This window comes from Thermobia domestica, chromosome 15 (assembly GCF_964235325.1).
Source record: "Thermobia domestica chromosome 15, izTheDome1.hap1.1, whole genome shotgun sequence".
Classification (NCBI taxonomy): domain Eukaryota; kingdom Metazoa; phylum Arthropoda; class Insecta; order Zygentoma; family Lepismatidae; genus Thermobia; species Thermobia domestica.
In genome coordinates, this window is record NC_137468.1 from 164,697,415 (window position 1) to 164,715,355 (window position 17,941).

The following is a 17,941-nucleotide window of genomic DNA, read 5'->3' on the forward strand; positions in this document are numbered from 1 at the left end:
GTTCGCAATTCTTACGTATGTAATGTAAAGCATGTATAGGTATACTATAGGTATTACTTTTCTTTTAGCTACTGCAAGAACAAATACGTTATACATGTCACCTATTAGGAGAATGTGTTATATTTTTAACTCCTATGCTGAAAGTAATCCTGAACGTGACATATTTACTATAATGACCGTTCTCTAAGAACTAGTGTGTAATCTTATTGAAGATTCATTAATTGAAATGGCCATATCTATAAATGTGTATTTGTAATTATGTAAGTGAATTCATGCATGCTCTAACTATATACAAACTGACTAGGTCACTATCATTAGGTAATATACCTGTTGTGATCTATATGTAACCATAAATAAATAAATAAATAAATAAATATACGTGTCTTGTATCTCGCAACAGTAGATGTAAGGAAAGTAAATTATGAAAGCAATCATGTGTTCCATATGTATGATCCTAGGTTTGATCACATATAAGAACAGGTAGCTGTGGAAAGCATAAGAAAGGTCTGGCTAATGGACTGGCGGGGACTCGAACTGCAGCACTTGCTTCGAGGCGAGTGCCAATTCAGCTACTAATGACAACCAGATTTACACATGTTCCTGACACTTTGTTTCGTATCCCCTATCCTCTCATCTAACAATCTTTTGCTAATTATTTACAGAGGCAACTCTTAACAGCGGATTTTTCGATTGAATTGCTTGAACGTGGATACAATTCTTCCATTGTTTAAAATGGTGATGGCCAAATGACGACCCCCGCGTCGGATCCGGCCTGCGAAAATATATGATTTGCTATTTTCTTTTTAAATTGCATGTATAACAAGAAGAATATAGCTGACCATAGTATATCTGTATCGACCTGCGTCACTTTTAACTACGTCAACGTATTTTCTGTAACCATTTGGTTGCCAAGCCCATTCTGCGGCCGAAAGTCAAAGGCTGTATCTGACGAAAATCCTTAAAAAAAAAAAAAAAAAAAAAAAAAAAAAAAAAAAAAAAAAATCACGGTGAGGATTATACCTATGATACATCGCTATTGTTATAGATGCGGCTTCCTGCTTTTGTCAGTAATCTGTCATGGTCATATAATTCTTCTGCTATTAATAATTTAATTTCCTCCAAACTTACAATGTGATTTTTCACGTTTTGACTGCAGCATCCTGCAAGGTGAGAGCGTTAATAACGCGCCGATTTTTAAAGAAAAATATTTCTTCGAGTTTCTTTTGAAATGTTAGTATTTCATGTCCTAATTGGTGTAGATGCCTGAAACAAGTTGAAAGATACATACAAAGAACAGAAGAAAGAATCATTCCAAGGAAAAATGTATAACTAAAACACATCCAGCAAACCGTCGCCAAAATTGGAAATGATTTATTTTATTTATTTATTTTTTGAGTTTTACGTCCCAGACGAAATATCCCGATTACGATTCAACAGGGATAAGAGTGATTATGCGATTTCTGGGGACGGTATCCTCAATTGCTCCGAGACTCATCGTTATATGAGAAGTGAGGTTGAACAACGGAACAAGTGAGAACTAAAGCAAAGCTGATATTTTCATCACAACATAGAAATATATGCTTCCTCCATCGTCTTTCAGTAATTACTGAAAAAACAATGAAATCTTTAGTTTTACGTCCCACGGTTATGTTGGCTAGGCTAAAGGAGACGGTGATGATAAGTAATGAATGAAAATGGTGGAATGAAGAAAGTGGGAGGAAACGGGAGAACCCTGAGAAAACCCACGCACACTGTGTTTGTCCACCACAAAGTTCACTTGGCGGGAACAGGGTTTGAACCCAGGACCCCATGCACCAGAGGTGAACGCTCTACCACTGAGCCACCGCGGCCCCACCAAAAATGGAAAATGGCCTCCAAGTATGGTTCTTATTTTATCCTGAATCGCAATGTATTATGAATTAGCCGTTACTGATTGAAACTATCATATGAGTAGTTGTAGGTAGCTACACGCCTACAGGTTAGAGATCCAGGTCTAGCTTCAGGCTTTTTTCTGTTGCTTTTCCTTGTAGTTGTTCCAGGATCGTAATAAAACAACTACTGAAATTGTGACATTCGGTCGTAACAAAAAAAAAAAAAAAAAAAAAGTGACACTTGACTTTTGCATTGTGTAAGATCGATTTGTTTAATCTCGAAACTGCATTTGTGAATGTTTCAGTTAACGGATATTATTCCTTGCATTAAAACTTCTTATTTTCTATTTAGCTTCCAGACGAGACGCTCGGAGGTTTAGTAACCATCAGAATGAGAGCTGATGAACAGGGTAGATTTGGTTTCAACGTCAAAGGAGGAGCTGATCTGAAGATGCCTATACTTGTATCCCGAGTAGCACCCAACACGCCGGCTGATCGGTGTTACCCACGGTTGAACGAAGGAGACCAGGTATGTCTGGATATCAGTAAACGTTTGTCCGATTCTGCATTTTTTTTAAAAAAATAAGTATCCTAGTTTAGTACCACCTTGCGAATGAATTGCAATTAAGAAAATATTTGACTTTATAACAGCAGTTCGCACCCTTTGGATCACAGCTCACTTGGGGCTTCTGAAAGTTTAGTTAATCGTCAAGTTCTACGATCTGGAAGCCTATTTCAAAGAAAATGTAATAGTCTTGTAATACATATATTCGTGTAGAGCTAATTAAAAAAAAAAAAAAAAAACTTTACAATATCACATAATAAAAATGAAAACAAGAATTTTAAGAATAAAAAAAATTAGGATAAAAATGCATCAAAAGATTGCGATCTTGACCAATAATTAGTTTTTGGATCAGGGGCCTCAAAATTTTTGAACGGCCCCTAAATCGAGCTTTTTATTATTATTATTATTATTTACTTTTTACGGAATAAGCACATCATACTGAGTTAAGTGATAATCTTGGTTTGGCTACACTGTATCTAGTTCTCCAGATATAAGGCGTACAAGAAAATTTTTGATTGCATGTAATATATTGGATTTTTTGGCCACTAAATCGAGTTTCTTTTTACGGAATAAGCATATCATACTGAGGTAACTGATAGCTTAAGCTTGGCTACACTATATGTAGTTCTCGAGATATAAGGCGTACAAGAAAATTTTTAAACAGCACCTAAATCAAGTTTTTTTTTTTTTTTTTTAATGGAATAAGCGCATCATACTGAGTTAAGTGATAGGTTTGGTATGGCTACACCATATGTTGTTCTTCAGATATGAGGCGTACAAGAAAATTTTTGATTGAATGAAATATATATTGGGTATATTACATCAGAGGCCACAACTTTTTTGAACGGCCTCTAAATCAAGTTTTCGTTTTTTTTAATAAGCACACCATGCTGAGTTAAATGACACTTTGGGTAACAACCATACAAGTCACGTTAGAAGTAGTATTTACAAATCACTTGTATTATTAATATAGAATTTCTGCTTCATAATAATGTATGAATTGTAAACAACGCTTGGAAACTTTTTTGAGAAATGGAACCTCTGATGTAAGTAGCTCAACGCGCTCACAAAAGATTAATTTACTGTAGTGTGTAATACTAGGGTAATAGTGAAAAATTGTTCTCTGTTTTAGACATTCTTATATTTAAGCGATGATAGGATTTCTAACAGTATTTCTTCCAGACTTCCCAGCCCTTCCTCGAAGATATATTCTTCTCCAATCCAATAAACGCTATCGTTATCTCCACATAGATCACTTGGACCTGATAAAATTAGTACTCTCTTTCTCAACAAAACTGCTTCAGGTTTTGCGGTTCCTCTATCTATCTTATTCAATAGATGCTTCAAGGAAGGGTATTATCCCACCAGTTGGAAACTAGCTCACGTGACCCCAATATATAAATCAGGACTTAAAGATCATGTATCCTCCTATAGGCCAATATCTCTTCTTTCTGTAATATCAATTATCTGCGAAAAAATAATCAAAGACAGGCTACTTAAATTCACCTCACCTTACATCCATAGTTCTCAGCACGGCTTTCTACCGAATAGCTCAAGTCTCTCAAACTTAAGTACTCTTCTTTCCTGTGCAGTCAAATGTATGAATAACAATACTCAATTAGATGTTATCTACTTTGATCTCTCGAAGGCCTTTGATTCTGTCAGTCACATTCATCTTCTTCATAAACTCTCCAATAGATTTAATGTACATGGCAAATTTCTCTCTCTAATCACAAGCTACTTGAAGGACCGTAAACAGAGAGTTGTTCTTTCAGGGCCCTTATTTACGCCCCTGACCCGGTGAGTTATATAGAGAGAACGTATTTCATAGAAACAGCTGGCAAATTATAATGCACGCAAACTATTAGAGAAGGTGTAATGTGTCCTGAAATAAAAGTGTTATTGCCTCTGTTTTCCAAATTTTCACACAAGTTATTTCCAGAGAACAGTTTCATATTAATTTGGCTCAAATTTTACACATAATTAACAATACATTAGAAGTTAGAAACATTATTTATTAATGTAATTAAAATTTTTAAAAAAGAAGTTTGTCTGAGCTCTCTCTCTCTCTATATATATATATATATATATATAGGATGTTTCAAAACAACACCGACAAACGTTGGGAGGTGATTCCTGACACCAAAATAAGAAGTATAGACCAATCTGGGTGCACAAATGCTTCCTTTCGGAGTTGTAGGCTGCCGAAAACATGAAAATATGAACTTTAAAGATCCGTAACTGTAATACTATGGAAAATACTGTAGTTGGGTCAAGACTTTATATAGGAACTAGTATGTGCCCTATCCAAATATCCAAGTTTCAGAATCCTGCGGTAGTTCCGCAACATTTTTTATAAAGAGAGTTGGTGAGTACTTCAAATTATATGCCCGTTGCCAAACTCCCTCTACAAAAATTGTCACGTGAGTACCTTACGATTCTCAAACATGTATTTGTCGATGTTGTTTTCAAACACCCTGTGTATATATACAATATATTTCCAGAGTCAATTAGTATCATATTATTACGTAAATTTGGATTCTCTCTTCATCTTCATCAACTTCTTTCCTTTTTTCGAACGCTGCTAAAAGATTCACCGATCAAATCGAAACTAAAATGTAATAGTAAGATATCCCAAATAACTAGTCGTTAATTGGAACATTTCAATATGTGGGAAATTAGAACTTAAATTTTGTAGTATTATGTGTATTTCTAAGGAAGATCCTCTGCATATTTCTAAGTTTTTACTCTCTCTAGTGTTGTCTATCAATCACAATCTTCTTCCCGTTCTTTTACCTTGTATTGCAAAGTAAAATATATAAAGTATGTCTTGAAAGTAAGGAGTCGGAATGTAAAAAAAACACACTTTATTTGACAAAATCTTTTAATACATTAAGTATTCTTCGAAATAAGTACCTTGGGCATCAATACAACGAGACCAGAGATTTTTTTCACTGTTTGTAGGCGTCTCGGAAATATTTATCTGGAATGTCGATTAGCATCTTCGTTGTGGTCCTTGGACGTCTGACACGGAGTCGTATCGGTGTCCTTTTAACGTGCTTTTCATTTTGGAAAGGAAAATAGGAAGAAGTCATATGGAGAGAAGTCGGGGCTGTATGGTGGCTGGGGAAGCATGCTTATGCCCTTTCCAGTCAAAAACTCTCTGACAGCGAGCGATGTGTGCAACGGAGCGTTATCGCACATTTTATGAACATGCGTTGTCGAAATCCTTCTCTGCAATGTGCAGCTCTTCTACAATTGGCACACGACAAATTTTAAAATAAATTTTATATTAATAGAAAACACTGTATCAGTGATTAGCAACATAATTTTGGCTTTGACGATAAATATTTCGCGAGTCTTATAAAGTCTTAACCGATCTTTATACACCTGCGTTTGTAAAATTTCATGTCTGTTCATTCAGTAGTTCTAAAACGGCTTGTCTCTTTCTGCTTTGTCACCATATTGAATCTCCCGTTTCCTCATCCGTTCGAGAATATAATTTTTAAAATTTATGCTTGATTGAAAGTTATTGAAAGTTCCGGAAAGTTCCGTATACGAAATTCCGTATTTGTACATTTATTGGTTCAGAAAGTATTCTCTTTCTACGTCTGTATTTGCTGTATTGAATTCGTACAACTGAATAATATATTCACACCTCTTTGAAGCAAGAGTTCCCCTATATATTCATCTTTTCGTAAATTGAATAACGGTCCTAAAGAAATACGTAATAATAGCAAGAATTTTCATGTAATAAAGATGCTTTCACACACCTTAATCCATCTTTTACAGTATTGATAATTTTCATGGAGCCAAAGCGTAGTAAAAATTAGCCTGTAACCAACTGAAACTTACAAACTCTCTTGCTTTATATGTAAAGGAACATTTCTTTTGTTAATGGTTTAATTTCAGATATCATTCATTAATAGTCGAGAAGAAACATTTATTTTATTAATGCTTTAATTTCAGGTGCTGTTCATTAATGGACGAGATGTGTCTGGCATGGCCCATGATCAAGTAGTTAGTTTTATCAGAGCCTCTAGGGATTCTCCAACTGGTGAACTTGTTCTAACAGTTAGACCGCAAGGCAAGTATCATTAGTGGTTTACATTTCTCTGTGATACAAATACACTTTTAAATCACATTTTGTTGTTAATTTTTATACTTAGGGTCTTTAGAGAGGATTAGTACATATTTGGTTAATGGTACTATCATTATTCAGAGTATATTTTAAACACAATTTATATACGTATTGGCCCGAATATAATAATTTTAATAATCTAAAAACAGTTTCGTAAAACTCATATTCGTATTATAATCACAGCCTAGTTCTTCACGTTAAAGAGAGAAAAGAAAGTTTCTTTCAAAACGCAGGAATGTACCATCTGTATCACTCTCCTGCTATCGTATTGTCCCGTTGCGTGACTCAGTAAGGGCAACCTTATATAGGAAATAGATAATACACGTAGTAATGCGTCATATTGTGGTTCGATTTTATTGACACCGGAAATTTGGTATTAGTGTATTTTCACTATTCTTCGAAGCTGTATTCAAATCGGTCTTCAACAAACTTCCCGTATTCAATGCGATCCAGTATTGGATGTAAGTTTAAATCAAATTTCAGTGTGCATTGAGATCACAAGAGTTCTTTGTGTTGGTTATCTCGATGTTATCCTGGCGAACCTGTAAAGTAGGGTTAAGCATTTCCATATATATTTGTTATTAATGAGCATGGTAAGGTAATGAGCATATTTAAAACAAATATTAAGAAAATCTAGGTTGATTTTTTAACGTCAAAACATTGGAAAATGACGGTATTATCATTGTATAATATTTTCAAAATGTAGTTGGGTCGTGTTGTTATGTACTCAAGGTCGACTATAATCGGACGAATACGGTGTAAGGGGAAGTGAAGTGAAGTAATTAATTTGTGGGAATGGAAAAAGACAGCAAATAGTTTTAGCGCTATTTTTCCCATCTTTTATACTCAATCCCTATAATGGTATAAAGGGAAATCAGTTCCATTCTTCAGTCAAAGAAAAAATCTGAAACTTATATGTCCAAACTGTTTCGTTTCGTTTAAAAATAAATAAAATAAAAAGAACATTCCTTCGCCACTGTTAGTCTCATTATCAAATATAAGAATTGGTTCAACAGTAACTGATTTACAAAAGCATTGTAATTATAATAAACTTCAAATTGCATTGACTACCGTAATTGCTTTCTCATAATAAAATACAGTTAATAGTGTCCTAGCTTAATATGGCCAAACGTTCTATTCAAATTGCTTGTAAATATACGAATTTGATTTTCATGTATGTAATCTTTCTCTAATATCCATATTTCTGCATTACTTTTAAGCCAGTAATTTCGTTCCTTCATCATATGCCAATCTGTCTTCCTTTTCCGGTTCAGTGCTCAATCTTTCACAGAGAAGCGCATTATTTACACCCTTATGTCTCCTTTCCGATCAAGATGCTCAGCAGTCCTTTCTCCACTTCTTCAGTTTTCTTTAAGTGTTGCTTAAATCAAACAATAATATGAAAACCTCGAAGAATAACATTAAAACTTCAAACAATAATATTAAAATTTCAAAGAATAATGTTCAAATTCAAAGAACAACATTACTTTATACTATAATATTAAAACTTAAAAAAATAACATTATAACTTCAAACAATAATATATTAATATTGAAACTTAAACACTAATCAAAACTCCAAAGAATAACAGTATTTATAACTTCAAATAGTAATATTAAAACTTCAAACAACAATGTTTAAACTTCTAAGAATTATGTTGAAAACTTCAAAAAATAACATTGTAACTTCAAACAGTAATATTATACTTGAAACAATAATATTTATACTTCAAAAAATAGAATTATAACTGCAAATAACAATATTAAAATTTCAAACATTAGTTAAAATCTTCAAAAAAATAACATTATAATTTCAAACAATAGTAATAAATTTTCAAAAAATAATAATATAACTTCAAACAGAATGTAAATTCAAAGAATAATGTTAAAACTTCAAAGAATTATTTTAAAACTTCTGCGAATAATTTTCTAATAAGTTCAAGATGTTTCTTATTAACTAACCAGTATTTTCGAGACGGTCTTCATTATTGCCTAATTCATCTTCTAAGCCTACGGCATCATAAAACGACAAAAAATACGCACACCTAATCATAATCATAATCAATCAATTGAATTAATTTTTTAGATGTAACATTTCAGTTTCGGAAAATGAGTTTAGAAAAGAAAGCTTGAATATAAACTTACATCAAGCACTTTTATGAGACACTGTAAACGATATATTATTGATTTTATTACAACGATAAATTATATATTTAAGATACTGCTTGCAATAAAAACTATCAGAAATTAACGAAGTTGTTTGTGGACTTTTGTTCTTTTTCTCACTCGTGAATTTTCATTTTCCAATTTAACACATACTGTTTGTGATACATTAATAATTGTACTTATTATATATTTTCAGTATACGTAGCTGAAGAGGAGGAAGAGCCCCCATTCCAGTATGTTCCTGATGTCCCCCACGTGTCAACAGCTGTGCCTCGAGCCGATGCGCTCGCCGAATCCATGTTGCTACTCGCAGAAGGCCTGGAGAGTGGAGCGGTGATGGCTCAGTTTGATCAGTTATACCGCAAGAAACCTGGTTTAACCATGAACGATGCCAAAAGACCAGAAAACATCAACAAGAATCGTTATAGAGACATTTCGCCATGTGAGTGTTCAATATGAATTGAAGTGTATGCTCGAGACGAGTGAATGTTCATACCCTAAAATTACCGTTTGTTCCCGGGAAAGTTAGTGTGGTAGTTTGTTTTTTTGTTTTCGATGTTCCCTTTATCCTTCCATTTCAAACTTGGTTAAGGCTTTTCCTAAACTCACCGCTCCTTTTTTGAATTTTAATGAATAACGTAAAAACGATTATGAATATCAAAAGTTCAGAAAGTTTGCCAGATAATCTGCAAAATGTATCACATTCACTAATAATTATTTTTAAGACCTTTCGTATCGTCCAGAAATTTGAGAGCCGAACAGCTATGTCATATACGCCATTATGTCATGTATCATGTCATTCATTGAATATTGTTCACTTGTATGAAATATGGCAATACCCACCTAGGTACCAATCTGTCTCGCATTGACTCAGTCCGAGACTTCTTTCTTCCTATAGTTAGATTTAGAATTCCCGTGTTAAGTGAATGAAACTTTCTCAGAAACAATGAAGGAGCTTTAATGAAACTTTGTACCTCTGACAAACGATGCCGCGCTGCTGATTTGCTTTATCTATGTAAGAGTGTCATTGGGAAAATTGATTCTGAATTCTTACTATCTCAGATCAACTTTCGGGTTCCTCCGCGGCGAACTCGCTCTCGTAATTTGCTAACTTACGAGACACCTTGGTTATCAATTGTTAAGCGCTCCTTGTTTTACAGACTAGCGCATGAGTACAATACTGTTTCAACAGGTCTTTTACATTTTTACTTCTAAACGAAACTTTCGAATTCAACTGAAGAGAATATTGTATATTCAAAGGTGAACCTTCTTTTTCTGTATTAGTTTTGTTAGTTTATTATTTCTTTTATTTTACTTTTTTATTTTTCCGTTATTCATGTTGTACAGTTTCAGCTAATTGACCTTGTGCTGTATAAAACTTACTGAATAATAAATAAATAAATAAATATACTGCACACCTAAATATTTGGCGTATAAGCAGGGGTGGAAATGAAATTCCCAGAACCAAAGGGACTCCCATTAATAGGTACAGCATGATTGGGCTACTCACCAGAACACAAGCCCAGGAGGAAGGAGGCTAAGCAAACTTTCGTAGAGCGTTTGATGCAGAACAAATGACAACCAAACAAAATCAAAATTACCACCAAAGTTTCTCCGTTTTGTTTCCGTCATGATACGCAAGCATTCGCGTGCATGAAAAAAAAGAAAAAGTAATATGTTTTATACATCCAAGTATCCCAAGTTTTCGTCCTTTTAATGAGATATTGCTTTATAAAATAGTAGAAGCAAGTGTTAAATTTATAAACTTTTCTAAATTTTAGTATTAAAAGTATACTTCTGTATTTATATAGTTTTCTTGGTGCAATATAATTGAATCAATAATTGCGAAAATGAATCTGTTTTTCATTAAATTGGTTCATGAACATCTTTCGATTCTCTAGGGGCATACACAATTTTCTGCATAGTCTAAAGTTCAACAATATTGTAAACACAGCGTTGAATTATGGGTTTAGTCCAGAAAGATGGCTGATGAAGAGATTTAAATAGCTTTTATTTAATATTTCAACAGTATACAAAATGGATTCAAGTCTCTTTTGCAATCATCAATTGTATCTATGCAATAGGCACCAAAAAGCTTGATTCTACTATGAAAATACGTTCTCACGATAAATTTAATTAAATGAGTTTACGAGAGCAATTAAAGTGTCATATTTTTTAAAATTGCCTTACTCTTCTTTACCACTCTCTAAATTTCATACATTATTTTTTCTCAAAACATTAAACATTAGTTTGTCATTTGTTCCAGATAAAATTGTTATAATAATCATATTCAATAACTGATCTCCTTTTACTCTTCTAACTTTCTTATTCTGGTATTTCAGAGCTTCAAAAGCGTTACCGCATAATAAAAGCTTTCCATTGATATCACCTTCTACACCGGTCCAATCAAGATTATCCACTTCTATACAATCCATCGTTATGTTATTCTTCCATCTTCTTAGTGTACCAAGAGTCTCTTTCACTAGAAGCTTCCAATAGTATTTCTGTACTTTTAAAACGTCTCAATCTCATTCACATGATGACAAATCACATAAATGGCTATTGCGAAGTTACAAGTTCCATAACTGTACATTCGTTTATTCTCCTATTTTTGCACGAAACATTGTATTATTTCACAGTAATTAATAATAAACATTGTTTCTTGAAACTCACTCTTTAAATTAAAAGAATGGAGATATGAATTAGATCTATGTTAGTACACAATGTTACAAGACTTGCTTTGTACACTTGAAGTAAAAGCATAGGCTGTCCTAAAAAGATATACCGGTGCATCTTTAGTTTAACCCAGTTAAGAATCATCAAAATATCGATTTTTTTTATTTGAAATGTTTCATATATTAGCACTTAGCAGAATCATTAACCTGTATATAAGTCCAGTAGTCGAACTGAGATAATGTGTCCAGTATATCATTGCAGCTCTGGTTTTATAGAGTTGACACTGCACGTCACCTGTGAAAAATGATATGCTGGTACTGAGAATTACAGTATGTATGTCAAATTGTGTTGTTTGAGAGTGGCGTTCGCAGAGTTTCTTCAAGGGAGAGGAGGTTCAATCTCCCAAGTTCTAATCATATCAGGGATTTGTATGCATATCATAATATGGTCAATGATTATTTTTACGTAGTATCTTGCTCAAGGGATGGGGGTAAAACCCAGAGCACCTCTTGGCCTACGCCACTGTATGTGGGAATTTACCATTGAAATTTTCACATTTTGATTATTGCTGTGCCTGGGTAAATATTAAAATACATCTTTGTTATTTTCCCACTTCGAACATTGCTTAAGTATCGTATGAAGCTAATGTTTATCTTCATTATCCATTTCCTAGCTTTTTTTCATCCAACACTCGCTACAAAATCGAAGAAAATCTGATTAAGGAGCTAGCGTACATAAAGTTTCATGAAATTTAATATCGCAAACAATAATTATGGAATCGAACCGAAATCCTAACTACCATGAATCTTGTGCATGTGCTCATCAAATCATGAAGTATTCCTATATTGAATTTTATTCCTTAATTTACAGGCACTGGCAGTTTATACAATCCTCTAACTGTAAAATATTGAACATAATATTTTTTGACGAATTATTTTTTTTTTTCGAAATTATCACTAAAGAATAACTTCCGGTGTTCAAGAAGTATATGTTTTTTTTCTTTCTTTTTCAAAATATCATCTAGGGACCCGATCAAGATCACAGTAGAGACTTTTTGTTCGTTTTATAGATGGTATGATTTTTTTGTTGAGTTGGCCTTCTAAAATTTAGATTCTCGTATAGCCTTCCTTAAAATAAATACTTTGTATTATAAGAAGATTGAGATGACACGGGTGATCTACAGTTGTGCAATATTTATCAACTCGTAAGCTAGGGTACCATAGAAAGCTGTTGTCATTAATAAATATTTATTTTATATACTAATAAATAAATCTTATGTTTCATTCACCGATAATTCCTTCACATTCATTATTTACTATTATTCATGCTTTGTTATTTAACGTTTAAACGCCCATTGACGTAACACATGCGTTAAGACTTTAAACCGCAATAGCTGAGCTCCTAATAAGACTAGGAGGATAATTTGAATTCCTAAAGGATGAAGCTTTCCGGTGATATGCATTTTATGTATGTGAGGGGTACCACGTTGGAGGGGAAAGGGGAAAGTTCGTGTTTGTTGCTTCTTTTTTTTTTATCAGTTTTTATGGGGTACACTCTATAAATTGATATGTGAAGCAGTGAAGTAGGCCACTACATGGTAATACCCCTACCCTGTATGTGTACTTGTTGCTTATATGGAAGAAGAGGGTGGGGGCAAAGTTGGCCAATTTTTTAGTCTCAGTTTTATGACGTAAATTACATTTATTTTCAAGGGACCGCGGTGGCTCAGTGGTAGAGGGTTCACCTCTGGTGCGTAAGGTCCCAGGTTCAATCCCAGCCCCCGCCAAATGAACTGTGGTGGACAAACGCCATGTGCGTAGGTTTCCTCGGGATTCTCCCGTTTCCTCCCACTTTCTGCATTCCACTATTTCATTCATTTCTCATCATCACCGTCTCCTTTAGCCTAGCCGGCATAAACATGGGACATAAAACTCATACATTTATTTTCAGGATGATTCCATATAAGACAAGATATCTTTTCACTGAATTGGTCTAGAAGTATAATTCTCTATTCTCCTAAATTGTTTGATAAATTAAGACTTTTAAATATTTATTGCTGCGGTACAGAAAAGTCTGAAACAGCCCTCCTAAAATGATATACAGGGCGTTTTTATATAAATTTCATTCTGATTTTTTTTCGCTTTGTATTGCAGCAATGGCAACCATTTTTTAAATATTATTGTCACAAGTGTGTTGCCTACATATTAGCTTCACTTTGTCAGCGTAAAGTGACTGCAAGGGTTGCCAGGAACCCCATTTGTTTTTAAATTTTCATATTTCCTGAAAAAATTTTGTTTCTTCTACGGGTAAGGCGGTAATTGCACAAATGCTACCTCGTTGGAATTCGTGTCATAAGCTTTCCAACGATGAATCAATCATGACTCTGTGAGAATTAGGGGGGGGGGGGGGTCACCAGAGCCGCCAACGTGAGATTCTACAATTTTATTCAAATCCCTGGCGAATATAGAAAGGTTAATTTATATTGATATTCATTATATTATAGTATCATTTACCGTTTAAATATTGTTACAAGACATCACCAGTTATTTACATTTTACATCTATATCTGTTATTCTTCAAGCACATTTTTTACATTCACCTTTGTGTATATGTATTTATTTATTATTTATATCAAATCATGTTCACGAACATTATTTCTCTTCCCAACATTTTTCATTCAACTTGAAATCATCTACTAATTAAGGAATAGAGATCAATACAGAAATACTTCATAATTTGGTAGTACAATCATAACAGAATGTGTTTCTTGCGAGCGATTTCAAGTTTCAGATCTCAGATACCGTGAGTCTTATTTTGCAAGACTTCGTTGTATTAGGGAGACTATATCCAAATTATATATATATATATATATATATATATATATATATATATATATATATATATATATATATATATATAATAGTTTATAATGTTCGTATAGTAGGGATGGTCTGATATTCGAATATTTTGTTACTTCCTGTTCCAAAATGGTGAAACAACTTCTCGTACTAGAAGGATAAAATTTATGAAAACTAGAAAAGTATTCTCTTGTGAAATTGTTACGGGAATTAAGTATTCACTAACTGTAGTTTTGAAAACAATAATAAAGTAATTCATTAGTTAGATCAAATACTGTAGTTGTAAAAAAATAAGAAGTGTATTGATTCTTTCTGCAGATGATGTTACTAGAGTCATTCTAAGAGCTTCTCCCACTGGGGATTATATCAACGCTAATTATGTAAATATGGAAATCCCAGGGTCAGGAATTATCAACAGATATATAGCAACTCAAGGTAAGTGCAAAAATAGATATAATTTAATAAATATATCAGACTCGATAAAATCTATATATATATAAAAATGAAAGTCAGTATGTGACCTAAATAAATAAAACTTAATAACACTTGCATTACATGACCGATCTAGATCAAAGTTTTCACATCGATGAGGTAGGGCCTGGAATGTTTTTTATCATTTCACTTTGACGGTGAAACTTCTGAGAGGAGGAGGAATATTTAAAAATGATCGAAAATGACTGATATTAGTGTCGAATCCATAGTTTTTGGGGTCGCTGAGATAAACGGTGACACTTTCGATGCCGTTTAAATGCAAATTCAGCCCCGCAACTGAGAGGAGGGGGAAGATATATAAAAATAATCGAAAATGACCGATATTAGTGCGAAATCCATAGTTTCCGAGTTAGCTGAGACGAACAGTGATACTTTTGATGCCATTTAAATCCAAATTTAGCCCCATTGGTACTTTGTCTAAAATGAAATTTACTGTCCCCGTGCGAAGAACGGATATCCTACTAGTACGTCATAAAAGAAAAATCTGACCTGCCTTCCTAGAAAAGAATGGCTTCTCAGGTTTCTCGTGATCTATTTATAAACAACCGTTTTCTCTCACGGCAAGTACGAAAAACGTGAGAGCTAAGCGTCTTTACAAAGCGCCAGTTATTAAGTAATAAAACTCTCACTTATTACAGATAAAGATGCAAGGGCTGGAAAAAAATGCTTTAAAAAATCCACAGTTTTTGTATGGGTAATGTGTGCGACATTTTTAAATATTTTAGTTTTAATGGAGAGATAACACAACGTTTTTTCTTTCTCCGCTATAACAGGGGAAAACGTTTAAGTACTGATTCTAAAGAAATAATCCTGAAAATATTAAAGAATCAAAGAAAATGGGCCATTCGATAAGAGGGAAAAAGGGGAGGTTAGAGAACACAGTAGTTTTTCTAGTTCGCATGAATTGATTGTAGAGCTGGTAAATAGACGTCCAATAACAAAAATGCTTTACTAAAACGTTTAACCTTTAAACTACGGAGGTACATTCTTTAACCTTTAAACTACGGAGGTAATTTATTTGCTTTTAAACTACACTTAAAGTGTTTTCGTAAGGGTTTACAAAGAAGTGCATTTCTTCACTCCTATTTATCTAGGACACATGAAACAAAAAGTGTTACAAACGTTATTGTAGTACCATTTCGAAATCGAAATATCCGTAATTAAGACAAGCAACAGGGTATTTCGAAAACAAAATATCCCGTAGTTCATAGATTAATAGCATTAACAATTATTCTTCTAAAATTGTACTAGGATTCGAGGAATAAAATTATCATTTAAAATTTATGGAGAAACTAGAATCTTATTGTAAATAGTGTTTATATATAACACTCAATCAGATCGTTAAAATTTGAGAGGGAGAAAGTTTAAAACGTTATCCACAGATTTCTTACTTCAAACATTTTGACAGGTTATAACAGTAAAGAAAGAAGGAATTCTGTAAATACAGTAGAGTCCCTAAAACTCGGCTCTCGATAACCCGGGACCCGGCAGTCCGGATAACTCAGCCACACTCTGGCAGAGCGGAAAAAAAAGCGCAGATCCGTTCAGGGTCATTGCCCGCGTACGTGTGTCCCCCCCTCTTCCCGTATTCCTTTTTCTCGCGTCATACTCTCTTCAGAAAGTACGTACTTTTCCGTTGTTTAAGGGTATTTGGACAATTTATTCTCTGTTGTATTCTCAAGTAACCAATATATACATATACAATACTGTACTTTCTGAGGAAACTGTCACACTTATTCTTTTTTAACCTCATTCCCGATAACCCGGCATTTGCACAAACTCGGCCACCTTTCGGTCCACATTAGGCCGAGATTTCGGAACTCTACTGTATAAAGTTTTATTGCCGTGCAAAACTCATATCAGACACAAAATAGTTGCTTTAAATCTTTAATTTTGTAAACTGAACTCATATTTGGTTCTAATGGAGTATTTGAAGCTCAGGATAGTGTTTCCCGAACAGAGAACGAGATGCAATGCGAAATTTTATACCGAAACAAATATGGTTTTGTATTTGTCTCTTGGTCTATGCTGCTTTTTTGTTGCCTGACAGTTTAAATTTAGACAACCAGTAAAACACACACACACACACATATATATATATATATATATATATATATATATATATATCTATATATATATATATATATATATATATATATAGATCTAGATTTTACAGACACTTCAAAGATAATTAGACAACCTAAACGACATCTATAATATTGAAGGTTGCATAACTTACACTTGCTGGAACCGATAGAATGGTACTCCGAAAACCAACCAAATACAGCTAGCTCCGGATCAAACGTAGGACTTATAAATACTGATTGTTGTAAACGGATTTTCTTTATTGTAGATTTCACTACAGAAAAATAAAAGTGGTGCTTGAATAAAAAGCTGAGAAAGCATAAATTTCCTTTTTTATTTATTTTTGCCAAAAAAAAAGATATCTTTTTTGCATTTGTAACTACAGTGTCTCGTACTATTCTTTTAATACTTATTCAGTTTCATTCCAGTTTATTTTTCTACTAGTTGTTTCAAACTAATTTATTTGCTTTATTACCATCTCACTTTGGCTTGTGAGTCAAGATTCTTGAGAAAATACTAATCTAACACTCACCATACTGAAATGCCAATTAATAGAATATTTGAATTAATCAAATATATTATGATCACGTTTTGATATGTACATTATATTCTAACAGCTTGTAAAATGCGAAAATGGTAAGCAAAGTTTAAAACATCGCTCATATATATATGTCCTTACATGGTACAGAATTAGGTGTTACGAAAATAAAAGGAATCGTGAAATAATCGTTTTAATCGTTCTTAAATACTGGACAAAAAAAGTACAAAGAAAATTTATTGTTTGCTGACTTCCATAATTCTATTTTTATTTTATTTATTTATTTATTTATTTTTATATTCTAGGTCCATTACCCAATACAACAATCGACTTCTGGCAGATGGTTTTAGAAGCTCAGAGTACCCTGGTGGTAATGTTAACAACTGTTGTAGAACGAGGGCGTATCAAATGTCACAAATACTGGCCACAAATCCACGACTCCATAGAACTGAATCAGTTGCGCCTGACATGTACAAAAGAGGAAGAAACACCAAGTTTTGCCTTTAGAGAATTCACCCTTTTAAATCTTGAAGTAAGTTGGTTCACTTTG

The 17,941-nt window shown here is 33.4% G+C and overlaps 1 protein-coding gene across 4 annotated transcripts in view; it reads left to right on the plus strand.

Moving 5' to 3' along the window:
• Ptpmeg (protein tyrosine phosphatase Meg) overlaps nucleotides 1-17,941 on the plus strand; it is a 530,463-nt gene that overhangs the window by 489,703 nt on the left and 22,819 nt on the right. For all 4 annotated transcript variants that reach the window (XM_081740356.1, XM_081740357.1, XM_081740358.1 and 1 more), the window contains 5 exons: nucleotides 2,224-2,400; nucleotides 6,406-6,523; nucleotides 8,939-9,184; nucleotides 14,595-14,711; nucleotides 17,697-17,923. In XM_081740356.1, the coding sequence (XP_081596482.1) occupies nucleotides 2,224-2,400; nucleotides 6,406-6,523; nucleotides 8,939-9,184; nucleotides 14,595-14,711; nucleotides 17,697-17,923 (885 nt within the window). The remainder of the gene's footprint in view (nucleotides 1-2,223; nucleotides 2,401-6,405; nucleotides 6,524-8,938; nucleotides 9,185-14,594; nucleotides 14,712-17,696; nucleotides 17,924-17,941) is intronic.